Here is a 12,395-nt window from a genome sequence, read left to right as displayed (position 1 = left end):
TTCTATTTCTTCCTGGTTCAGTTTTGGAAAGTTAATACTTTTCTAAGAATTTGTCCATTTCATCCAAGTTGTCCATTTTATTGGCATAGAGCTGCTGGTAGTAGTCTCTTATGATCCTTTGTATTTCAGTGTTGTCTGTTGTGATCTCTCCATTTTCATTTCTAATTTTGTTAATTTGGTTCTTCTCTCTTTGTTTCTTAATGAGTCTTGCTAATGGTTTGTCAATTTTGTTTATTTTTTCAAAAACCAGCTTTTAGCTTTGTTGATTTTTGCTATGGTCTCTTTAGTTTCTTTTGCATTTATTTCTGCCCTAATTTTTAAGATTTCTTTCCTTCTACTAACCCTGGGGTTCTTCATTTCTTCCTCTGCTAATTGCTTTAAGGTTAGAATTAGGTTATTTATTTGGCTTTTTTCTCGTTTCTTGATGTAAAGGCTGTAATGCTATGAACCTTCCCCTTAGCAGCTGCTTTGTACAGTGTCCACCATAGGTTTTGGGGTTGTTGTGTTTTCATTTTCATTCTTTTCTATACATATTTTGATTTCTTTTTGATTTCCTTCTAATGATTTGTTGGTTATTCAGAAGCGTGTTATTTAGGCCTCCATATTTTTGAAGTTTTAACAATTTTTTTCCTGTAATTGAGATCTAAATCTTACTGCACTGTGGTCAGAAAAGATGACTGGAATGATTTCAATTTTTTTTTTTTTTTTTAGACTAGATTTATGGCCCAGGATGTGATCTATTCTGGAGAATGTTCCGTGTGCACTTGAGAAAAAGGTGAAGTTGATTGTTTTGGGGTGAAATGTCCTATAGATATCAATTAGGTCTAGCTGGTCCATTGTGTCATTTAAGGTTTGTGTTTCCTTGTTAATTTTCTGTTTAGTTGATCTATCCATAAGTTGTGAGTGGGGTATTAAAGTCTCCCACTATTATTGTGTTACTATTAATTTCCTCTTTCATACTCGTTAGTGTTTGTCGTACATATTGCGGTGCTCCTATGTTGGGTGCATATATATTATAATTGTTATATCTTCTTCTTGGATTGATCCTTTGATCATTATGTAGTGTCCTTCTTTGTCTCTTTTCACATCCTTTATTTGAAAGTCTATTTTATCTGATATGAGTATTGCGACTCCTGCTTTCTTTTGGTCTCCGTTTGCATGAAATATTTTTTTCCAGCCCTTCACTTTTAGTCTGTATGTGTCTCTTGTTTTGAGGTGGGTCTCTTGTAGACAGCATATATAGGGGTCTTGTTTTTGTATCCATTCAGCCAATCTTTGTCTTTTGGTTGGGGCATTCAACCCATTTACATTTAGGGTAATTATTGATAGGTGTGGTCCCGTTGCCATTTACTTTGTTGTTTTGGGTTCACGTTTATACAACCTTTCTGTATTTCCTGTCTAGAGAAGATCCTTTAGCATTTGTTGAAGAGCTGGTTTGGTGGTGCTGAATTCTCTCAGCTTTTGCTTGTCTGTAAAGCTTTGAATTCTCCTTCATATCTGAATGAGATCCTTGCTGGGTACAGTAATCTGGGTTGTGGGTTATTCTCTTTCATTACTTTAAGTATGTCCTGCAATTCCTTCTGGCCTGGAGGGTTTTCTATTTGAATAGATCAGCTGTTATCCTTATGGAATCCCTTGTGTGTTATTTGTTGTTTTTTCCCTTCTGCTTTTAATATTGTTCTTTGGTTGATCTTGTTAATCTGATTAATATGTGTCTTGGGGTGTTTCGCCCTGGGTTTATCGTGTTTGGGACTCTCTGGGTTTCTTGGATTTGGGTGGCTATTTCCTTCCCCATTTTAGGGAAGTTTTCAGCTATTATCTCCTCGAGTATTTTCTCATGGCCTTTCTTTTTGTCTTCTTCTTCTGGAACTCCTATGATTCGAATGTTGGGGCGTTTCACATTGTCCCAGAGGTCCCTGAGGTTGTCCTTATTTCTTTTGATCCTTTTTTCTTTTTTCCTCTCTGTTTCATTTATTTCCACCATTTTATCTTCTACCTCACTTATCCTATCTTCTGTCTCCATTATTCTACTCTTGGTTCCCTCCAGAGTGTTTTTGATCTCATTCATTGCATTATTCATTTTTAATTGACTCTTTTTTATTTCTTCTAGGTCTTTATTAAACATTTCTTGCATCTTTTCAATCTTTGTCTCCAGGCTATTTATCTGTAACTCCATTTTGTTTTCAAGATTTTGGATCATTTTTATTATCATTATTCTAAATTCTTTTTCAGGTAGATTCCCTATCTCCTCCTCTTTTGTTTGACTTGGTGGGCATTTTTCATGTTCCTTTACCTGTTGGGTATTTCTTTGCCTTTTCATCTTGTTTAGATTGCTGTATCTGGAGTGGGCTTTCTGTATTCTGGAGGTCTGTGGTTCCTTTTTATTGTGGAGGATTTACCCAGTGGGTGGGGTTAGACGATTGGCTTGTCAAGATTTCCTGGGGTGCATCTTCTTATAATGAATTCTTTTCTACCAAAATAATAAAGCTGTTCACAGAAACAAATCACCTGTAATCTAACATGTACCACCACTTTTAGTTTATTTCCTTGTTTACCTCTTCAAAATTGGGTTCATGCTATTAAAAAATGGTCATTTTTTTCTGTGTAAAATTATGTGGTGAACATTTTTTCCTTTATGTGGTTTTGTTTTTGTTATGAACTACTTCATACATACAGATAAAGTATATAGAAAATATAAAGTGACAACTGGCATATCCAGAATGCAGCTTTAACACATTTTCATGTTTTGTCGCTTTTGCTTCAGATGTTTTCAGAGTACTTCTCCCTTCTCCCAGTCTTACTCTCCTTTTCTCCCCCCAGGTTGTACATTTTCTCATCATTAAATGCTTAGGGATTAAGTTTGGGGTTTTCTGTTTTGTTTTGTTTTTTAATGTGAATTTAACACCTTAAATGCATTAAAGTGCAGTAATCTTTTTAGATTCTTTTCTATAGCACTAGGCCTGTCTGATCCAACCCTGGATAGAAACAAAAGAGTTAGAATGCAAAGGACCCAAATCTTACGCTATGTTTTCATTAACTCTTTAAGATTCTATCATGTTTAATTAGAGAAAGTAAAGAAGATATTACATCTAAGTGGATGTATAGTTATTTCTTTTCAAGTTACTTAATAAAAGTAACTTTTATTGAAATTAGAAACTGATTCCTGATAAATGTCACCAATTTTAGACAGTTCTAAAATGAAAATAGGTAGTTTTTGTGATAATAGGAAAAATTTTTAAGTAGAACTTAGAAACATAAAATTCTTCTGGCATACTATTATATCTGAGTCAACATACATGTATTTATTTTTCATAGGACATTAAAGGGCTCAGCAAAAAAAGAAAGATGTATCCAGAAGATAAACCATTATCATCTGAGTCAGAGTCAGAATCAGAGTATACTGAGGAGGTAAGTATATAATTAAATCCATTTTCTTTACTTTAAAATACCTAGTTATTTGACTTAATGAATGTGAATTATTAAAAAATAATTTTTCATAAGTTTTTGACTCACTTTTCTAACATGTTAAATGCCATTTAAGATTAAATTCTGTATTTTTACAGAAGATAGTAATACAGTTTTTATTTTGATAATTATATTCCCACATACCTTTCCTATCTGAGAACTTTTATTTTTACTCTCCTAATATTTTCTTTAAATTTTACTACCATTTTGATGATATGAAAAATACTGTATAGTATGTAGCACATTAAAACCCAGCATTCCCTTGTTTTGGTGTTTTTTTTTTTTTTTCATTTATTTTTATTAGTTGGAGGCTAATTACTTTACAATATTGTAGTGGGTTTTCCCATACATTAACATGAATCAGCCATGGATTTACATGTGTTCCCCATCCTGATCCCCCGCCCCCACCTCCCTCCCCACCTTGTTTTGGTTTTGAGCTGCTCTTTAGGAAGCAGAAAGGTTATAAGGTAAAGCAGAAATGTTGATAGGACCTCAGTTTTCCTATCCATAAAATGAGGGACTATGATTATGTAATCTAGACCATCCTTTCCAGCTATAATATTTATGTCTTAGATTTTGTACTCTATTGGAATTAGAGTCCATTCTTAGTTCATTTTGGTTTATAAGTTATCATCTTTGATATAGTCCTCTGCTTAGACTTGAATTCCTCATTTGAAAAATAAAACCTGTAGCAATTTTATAGTAATATTTATGTAGCAATATTTCACGCTATTCTTTTAATGAAATTTGTAGGTAATATAGCTTACCTGTGCACATTTTTATATTATTGATAGTATCCCCTAAAGAAATAAAAATGAATAGAAGAAAATAATATATAATTTTATAAAATTGTATTTCGGTATATAAGTATTTGAGCATAATAACACTAGAAGACATAAAATATTGAGCTGCAGCAAAATTCAGGCTATAGCAGGCAAATTGACCTATGCCCTTAAAAAGCCATACAATAGCATTGTCATCGGTGACATTTTCAAAAATAGTAGACGATTCCCAGTAAAGCTCCCAGTAAAGCTCCGAATGAAACAAAAGACAGTCTTCCCTCTATTTACATGATATCGCTCTTATAGGACATTTACTATCCTGTCATTCTTCCATGTCTGCAGGGAGTTGGTTCCAGGACCCCTGTGGATATCAAAATCCGCAGGTGTTGTCTCTTACACAAAATGGCATAGTAAATACTTGTGTATACAACCTATGTACATCCTCCCATGTATTTTTAAGTTATCTGTAGAGTACATATAATACCAAATACAATGTAAATGCTGTATAAATAGTTGCTAGCCAATTCAAGTTTTGCTTTTTGAAACTTCCTGCCGTTTTCTCCCCCAAATTAAAAAAAAAAATTTGTTTACTTCTGGCTGTGCTGAATTTTGGTTGCTGGGTGGGCCTTTCTCTAGTTGCAGTGAGCAGGGGCTATTCTCTAGTTGCTACACGCAAGCTGCTCACTGCAATGGCTTCTGTGGAGCATGGGCCCTAGGGTGCGAGGGCTTCAGTAGTTGTGGCATATGGGCTCGGTAGTTGCGGCTCCTGGGCCCTAGAGCATGAGCTCGGTAGTTGTGGCACATGGGCACAGCTGATCCACGGCATGTGGGATCTTCCCGGATGCAGGGGTTGAACCTGCATCTCTGGTATTACAAGTAGATTCTTTACCACTGAGCCACCAGGGAATCCCCTTCCCAAAATATTTTTGATCCGTGGTTGATTGAATCCATGAGTGCTGAACCCGTGGATATGGAGGGCCAACTGTATGTTAAAACCCAGTACAAAATACTTTGTGTTCATATTTTAATAAACTTGTTCAGTCACTCAGTCATGTCTGACTCTGCGACCCCATGGACTGCAGCACACTAAGCTTCCTTCACTATCTCCTGAAGTTTGCTCACACTCTTGTCCATTGAGTCAGTGATGCCATCCAGCCATTTCATCATCTGTCATCCCCTTCTCCTCCTGCCCTCAATCTTCCCCAGCATCAGGATCTTTTCCAGTGAGTCAGCTCTTCACATCAGGTGGCCAAATTCAGCTTCAGCATCAGTCCTTTAATGAATATTCAGGGTTGATTTCCTTGCAGATTGACTAGTTTGATCTCCTTGCTGTCCAAGGAACTCTGAAAAGTCTTCTCCAGCACCACAGTTTGAAAGCATCAATTATTTGGCACTCAGCCTTCATTATGGTCCAACTCACATCCGTATATATGACTACTGGAAAAACCATAGCTTTGATTATATGGACCTTGTTGGCAAAGTAGTGTCTCTGCTTTTTAGTATGTTGTCTAGGTTTGTCATTGCTTTCCTTCCGAGGGGCAAGCACCTTTTAATCTTGTGGTTGCAGTCACCGTTTTTCCCCATGTATTTGCCATGAAGTAATGAGACTGGAGGCCAGGGTCTTAGTTTTTTGAATGATGAGTCTTAAGCCAGCTTTTTCAGTCTCCTCTTTCACCGTCAAGAGGCTTTTTAGTTCCTCTTTGCTTTTTCCATTAGGGTGGTGTTATCTGCATATGAGGTTATTGATACTTCTCTCAGCAATATTGATTTCAGCTTGTAATTCATCCAGCCTGGCATTTCAAGCATGATGTACTTTGCATATAAGTTAAATAAATAGGATGACAATATACAGCCTTAACATACTCCTTTCCCAATTTTGAACTAGCTCGTTGTTCGATGTTCAGTTCTAACTGTTGCTTCTTGACCTGCATCCAGGTTTCTCAGGAGGCAGGTCAGGTGGTCTGGTATTGCTGTCTCTTAGAATTTTGCACAGTTTGCTGTGATCCACACAGTCAAAGGCTTTAGTGTAGTCAATGAAACAGAAGCAGATTTTTTTTTGGAATTCCCTTTCTTTTCTGTGGTCTGGTGAATGTTGGCAATTTGATATGTGGTTCCTCTGCCTTTTCTAAATCCAGCTTGTCTATCTGGAAGTTCTCAGTTCACATACTACTGAAGCCTAACTTGAAGGATTTTGAGCATAACCCTGCCAGCATTTGAAATGAACACAATTATTGTGTGGTAGTTAGAGCATTCTTTGGCATTGCCCTCTTTGGGACTGGAATGAAAACTGGCCTTTTCCAGTCCCGTAGCCGCTGCTGAGTTTTCCAAATTTGTTGGCATATTGAGTGCAACACTTAACAGCAACATCTTTTAGGATTTTTTACTTTTCATAATTGGGTCCATTATATGAATGTCAAGCAGGCTATTATAAATTTATGTCAGGGCTGTCCTAGACATTGCATGACAGCCCTCCCCTGTATTAACCTGGCCCTCCCCACTCAGTCATTGTGATGACAAGAATACCACGAAAAACAGTATTTTTATTTTCTAAGTGTTTTCACGAGAGAACTACCACCCCTGTTGAAAGCTAATAGTTTCTAATGTTTATTTGTTCTATTCCTTTAGTCTGTTTTTGTTTGTTTGTTCTAGTGTTAGTTACTTTTCATATATTTAACATATAGTAACCTAGCAGATAAACCAAACAATTCAACATTTTGGCAATTTCTGCCTTTTACTATTATAATATGTTGTATTAATTATGTATTTCTTAATAAAAAATGTTATACTTGGATTTAACATTAATACACATCAGCTTTAGCAACTTTGAATGTAATGTAAATCCAGTGTATCACACTTTAAAATATTTAAATAAAATATTAATGGGGTAATAATTGTTACTTTAAAAGATTTTAATCAGTTCATTGGTACCAAGTATACTATATACATTTTTTTATATATGTATATACACATATAAAGCTACTATTTATTACCAACACCTTAGGTAAGAAAAGTACCTACTGTATTCCAGCCCGCTCCCTTGAGGGTGGGTTTTACCTACATTTTACCAAGAAGCTACAACTGAGAGTAATATATAGCAGAGGTAGGATTCAGAGCTTAGTCTGTTGTTTTCTTTCACAGCTCAAATTTTTTATCTACTATACCTCTACTGCTGTTTTTAGGTACTGAAAGAGTGGCTCAGTGGTAAAGAATCTGCCTGCAATGCAGGAGACCCAGGTTTCGATTCCTGGGTCAGGAAGATCCCCTGGAGAAGGGAATGGCAACCCACTCCAGTATTCTTGCTTGGAGAATCCCATGGACAGAGGTGCCTGGTGAGCTATAGTCCATGGAGTCGCAAAGAATCAAACACAACTGAGCAACTAACCCTTTCACTTTCCTTGAAAAGTTTTTCATTGAATCCTCCCTGTGATTTAATAGAAGATTAAGGAACAACAAAGCAACTTAAAATGTTATTTCATTGTCCAAAAAAAGTTTTTTACATAAAATTTTTAAAGATCCAAGTTATATTAGTGGGGAAAAAAAAACACCTTGGGTATAAGTTACATATTTAACTTTTCTCCACAAAAATTTTAATTCTGTAGGTACGAGCAAAAAAGAAGAAAAGCTGTGAAGAACGAGAAAAAACAACAGCAAGTATCACGTTTTTACATGATAACAGTATAGCTATTTTGTTTAATGTAAACGTCATGATAAAGCATGATTGCATTTATTAGAACTAAATGTTTATTGAGAAAGATGTGGTGTTCAGCAGCTTCACTTAATGAGTTGGAGAAAGTTAAATTGGCTCAGAGGAAGAGGAGGCATATCCTGGTAGCATTTCAGTATTTCACTGTTAAAACTGTAAGCTTAAACTTTTGTTTGACTTCCTTAAATGATACTAGGAAACATGAAGCTAAAGTATGGTGATTTCCTCCATCTTCGAGAGTAGTTATTCCCAGATCTACCAAACTGATACTAACAGAAAAAAGCTCCTGAAGCACAAGCTTCAGTGAAAAATAAGCAGGAACATGACAGTATAAATGATTCAGTAATAAAGATGATTCTTGTCATTTCTGAAGCCATCTCTACTGCTGTGCAGGTTGAGAAGTTGGAAGACGGGAATAAGGAAAATGGACCTGGTACCCAATGAGAAGTAGACCAGCCTAGAGAAAGTGTATAACAAATTACCAAAGAGAAAGGGAGGTCATATCACCAGAGTAATTTAGGAGCACTCACATAAGTGTGGACTGTGGCCTTTGAAGGCGTTTTCTTAGGGAGAAATAAAAGAAAAATGAACAGCATCATTTGTAGGTTTGACAGTAACTGCCCCTCCTCAGAATGTCTTTTGCTCTTAAATGAGAGTCCCCTGAAAAGAAGGTTCACCTGATAATGTGTGATTCATAGCATTTTATATGCTCCAAGATCAAGGACACGTTTAAGAGACTTTTTTCCTGAGTGGGAAAATAATTTGGGTAAAGACTGCTTGTGTCTTTGGTTAGATTATTGACACATAAAGTTAACTGATTTGGGATAACTAACTTGTATTTGCACACTTCAGTTCCGTGTGTTTATTAAGCTTCTCTATGCAGGACTGGTTCTGTCTTGGTAGAGCTGTTAAAATGGAATTCAAGATAGATAAGAGGGTGATAAATGAGGGGCTGACTGAGGGAGGGGAGGCCTCTTTGAGGAAGTAAAATTCAGCTGAAATCTGATTCACAAAAAAGAGCCAGCCAGTAGATGAAAGGAAGACTGTCCGAGACAAAGAGAAGAGTTCAGGACCTGTGGTGGGAGTGAGTTTGGTACATTTGAAGAAATGAAAAAAAGGAGGCTTGGCTCCTTCGTAGAAGACAGAGGAAGAGCATACAGTGAGGCTGGAAAGTAAGCAGAGGCCCTATCTCCGAGCACACCGGGTTTTTATCAAAGCAGACAGGTGGCCTAAGTCAGCTTTACCTTTTTAAAATGTTTGACAGGGGTGATGGTAGACATAAATGAGAAATGCTATTACTTGTATTGCAGTGATAGTGGTGGAGATGGGCTGGCCTGGTAGATTCGAGATACGTTTCAGACTCAGGTGGTAGGCCTTGCCTGGCGCTTCAGGGGTGGGGGGTGGAGGCAGAAGAGCAGAGCCAAAGAAGCTTAGGTGGTTTGGCCTAACTGAAATGTGAATTAATTAGTGGTGCCGTTCACAAAGTGGCTGAGAGGGTCTTGAGAAAAAAATTAGGCATTTTTAATGGTAGTTTTAAATATGCGTGGTAGAGCTATTAATGAGGTACTTGCAGTCTTCAGAGCCTAGGACTGGATATAGAGATTGGTTTGTAAGTGGTATTTAAAGCCTGTGATTGGGAAAGCATGTGGAAAAGAAGGAAGCCCACAAAGGTTGAGCAGAGGAAGAACCAGCAAAGGAACTGGGGCCTTTGTGATAGAAGAAAAGCAGCAGTGAGGTGTCATGGGAGCCAAGAAGAAACGTTTCTAAGAACAGAATGGCCAGCAGTCCTTTTATGAAAAAGGAACCTGTACCCAAAACTTACCTTTAGAAGTCCAAATATAAAAAATTTAAAAATTAAAAAAAAAAAGTCCAAATATAAGATTTGGACTCTGTAGCAGTCCATGAATACTTGGACTTGTAATGAGAAGAACAATGGAAGTTGTTTTAAGAACCATAAAGTAGTAAAGACCTTAGTGGGGGCAAGGGGTGGAAAGTTCTCCTAGATTAGGAGATGGACTGGAAGCTTGGCTTTTGCCACCTCTGTGTGCCTCTTCCCCTTTTACTTTCTTCTGAATATCAGCACTAGTATATTACTTGATGCCCCATTTCCACATATCTGTTTCTAAAAGGTCTGCCTTTCTCTTTTACATCAGAAAGTCAGGGTGTAGCAAAATTTTAGCTTCCTTTGTCTAGTCACAGTATCACTACTTTTACAATGGCCTTTTCCTCTAAAAATCCAAGCGCTAAATAGACTTTTCAACTTTGCATCAGTATTTTGTACCAGTTAGTTGTTAAGTTAATGAAGTAGTCCTACCAGCCTAAGCAGTACATAATATCTTTTCCTATTTACTTAAAAAATAGGTTTCATGTATTTTTCGTTTGAATGCTACCATTTTATAATTGTTTTACTACGATGTGACGTTTCCTTTGCAGTAACTATAATTATTGCAGCTTTAGAAATTAGATAACATAAAGTATAGTAGTTGATACCATAATTCAGTTGAATTTATCTCCTATAGGAAATGTTGTTAGAAGCCACAATAACGTGCTGCTGACACAGAGTTTTTCCTTATATTTTGAAAATTGACAAGTACTTTCTTAGTCCTCATACAGTATTATTGAGGCTTTTTGAGAAATGTTTTGAGTAACTTGCTTGTTTGTTTGGATTGTTTGAAATGACTATATAGTAACTTAGAAGTACCGTAGTGAACTTGTTTTTAATTTGCAGGTTTTCATGTAGCTATATCTTACACGGAACTATCTTTTCAGGAAAAAACAAAAAAGAAAAAGAAGCATAAGAAACACAGTAAGAAGAAGAAAAAGAAGGCTGCTAGTTCAAGTCCTGACTCACCATAACATCAAGAAGAATCAGGATTCACTTGTAAAGAAAGTGCAATGTCTAAGGAAATTTCAACTGTGAAAATTATGACATATTTACTAAAATGCATGAATTTTCTTGTTTTTAAATTATTCCTGGACTATCAGTAGCCACTCAGATGCCACTATGTGAAGAGGCCATAATTGTTGCCTGCTGCTTGAACATCTATTTTTTTCCCTCTTCCAGTAACTCTGGGAGGTAATACACTGCAGTCATACTAGTGGTTTAAGATATTTGGGAATAAAGTTAATATTTTGACTAGAAGTATCTAATATCAAAAAAATTGAATCTGTATACATCATTAAGATGTAATCAGAAATGACCAGATGACTCTAGTTAACCTTTTTTGAAGTAGGGATTACGTTGATATTTCAAAATCCTTACTCTTGTAGATAAGTGTATTTTAAATTTTCCCCCTTTTTATTTACCTGGGGAAGGAGCTTTTAGGGGTGGGGGTGGTTTGCTATCACTTTAGCTAGCAGAATAGCGTGCCTTTATCCTCACACATCTTATTTTTGTGGACACAGCAGCCATGCTTCGTGGGGAGGTCAGAGCCAGGTATGGCGGCCCTGCCCTTCTTGAGCTCAGTCACCTCGGACTCTGCCCCGTGCTGCTTGAGCGAACCAGAGGAATAGCCTTTTGCAGCATGAGAATGCCCCAGAAGCTCTGGGGTTTACCTCCACTTCGATAATACTGAATGTTTTTTAGCGTTAGAATGTGTTATAACATTTGAACTAATTTTGACTACACTTTGGCTTTGAAAAGGAATCATTTCAGATAGACACTGGTACTTTTTGAACTTGATAGCTAAAGATTCTGAAATGCATGTTTTATACTGTTAAGTTTTAACCAGTCAGGAAAATTTTATGTAACCAGTGATAGTTCTTTTATTTTTTGTATGAATTTTGTTTAGGCTGTAATGTTTAGCTTTTTATTAACTTCTTATTCTTGCTATCTTAAATTCCTTACTGTGTTTAACAGCATACTTGCCAAGCTATTTAGCATGTAAAAAGCAGGTTTTTTATTTTTTTTTTTTTTAAACAGCTTCATATTGAAGCTGAGACTTACCATAAATAAGTTGAGTGGCAGGCCTGGTATGCTGTGTCTTGTTACATAAAACTATTGCCAGAATCTTAGTAAATATAACGTTTTAAAAGTTTGTCTTTGTATATTCACAACAGATTATGACAAGTTAAAATTTAATTGAGAATTACATTATTGCTTTTCCTGTGTCATATTTTACTAAGATTTTGTGCCTCATATCTCCTGCTGAACTGTTTACTAGTAATGTTAAAGAGAATTGATAAATCATTTTCACTTTACATTTTTATATAATCAGGTAACATGAAATATAATTTGATGTACAATTTTGCCTGTTACAGAGGGTGTGCTAATTATAGTGGCATATGCACAAAACATTTTAGCATGACAAGAAGCTGAATAAATAGCTATTTTACGTAAAAATAGCTGTGTTCTTATCAGCTCCCTTTGAGTCACAAGTTATAAACATTAAGAAACACTGTTAATTATGAAATGGTAGATGGATAAGACATGTCCCCAAAGTTTT

General features: G+C 36.1%; 1 protein-coding gene across 2 annotated transcripts in view; it reads left to right on the top strand.

The window, feature by feature from the left end:
- The window catches only part of FAM133B (family with sequence similarity 133 member B), a 35,427-nt gene extending 23,133 nt beyond the window's left edge, over positions 1 to 12,294 (top strand). The window contains exons 9-11 of one of the 2 annotated variants that reach the window (XM_043462587.1): positions 3,316 to 3,408; positions 7,847 to 7,894; positions 10,720 to 12,294. In XM_043462587.1, coding sequence (XP_043318522.1) covers positions 3,316 to 3,408; positions 7,847 to 7,894; positions 10,720 to 10,806 — 228 coding nt within the window. In that variant the 3' untranslated portion in view covers positions 10,807 to 12,294. Of the gene's footprint in view, positions 1 to 3,315; positions 3,409 to 7,846; positions 7,899 to 10,719 lie in introns of both variants that reach the window. The other variant, XM_043462588.1, reaches the window with a different exon arrangement.
- Positions 12,295 to 12,395: the final 101 nt, after the last annotated feature.

The sequence above is a fragment of the Cervus canadensis genome, chromosome 3, assembly GCF_019320065.1.
Source record: "Cervus canadensis isolate Bull #8, Minnesota chromosome 3, ASM1932006v1, whole genome shotgun sequence".
Taxonomy (NCBI): Eukaryota; Metazoa; Chordata; class Mammalia; order Artiodactyla; family Cervidae; genus Cervus; species Cervus canadensis.
Note: the sequence above shows the minus strand (reverse complement) of the source record. Positions and strands in the feature narration are given on the sequence as shown.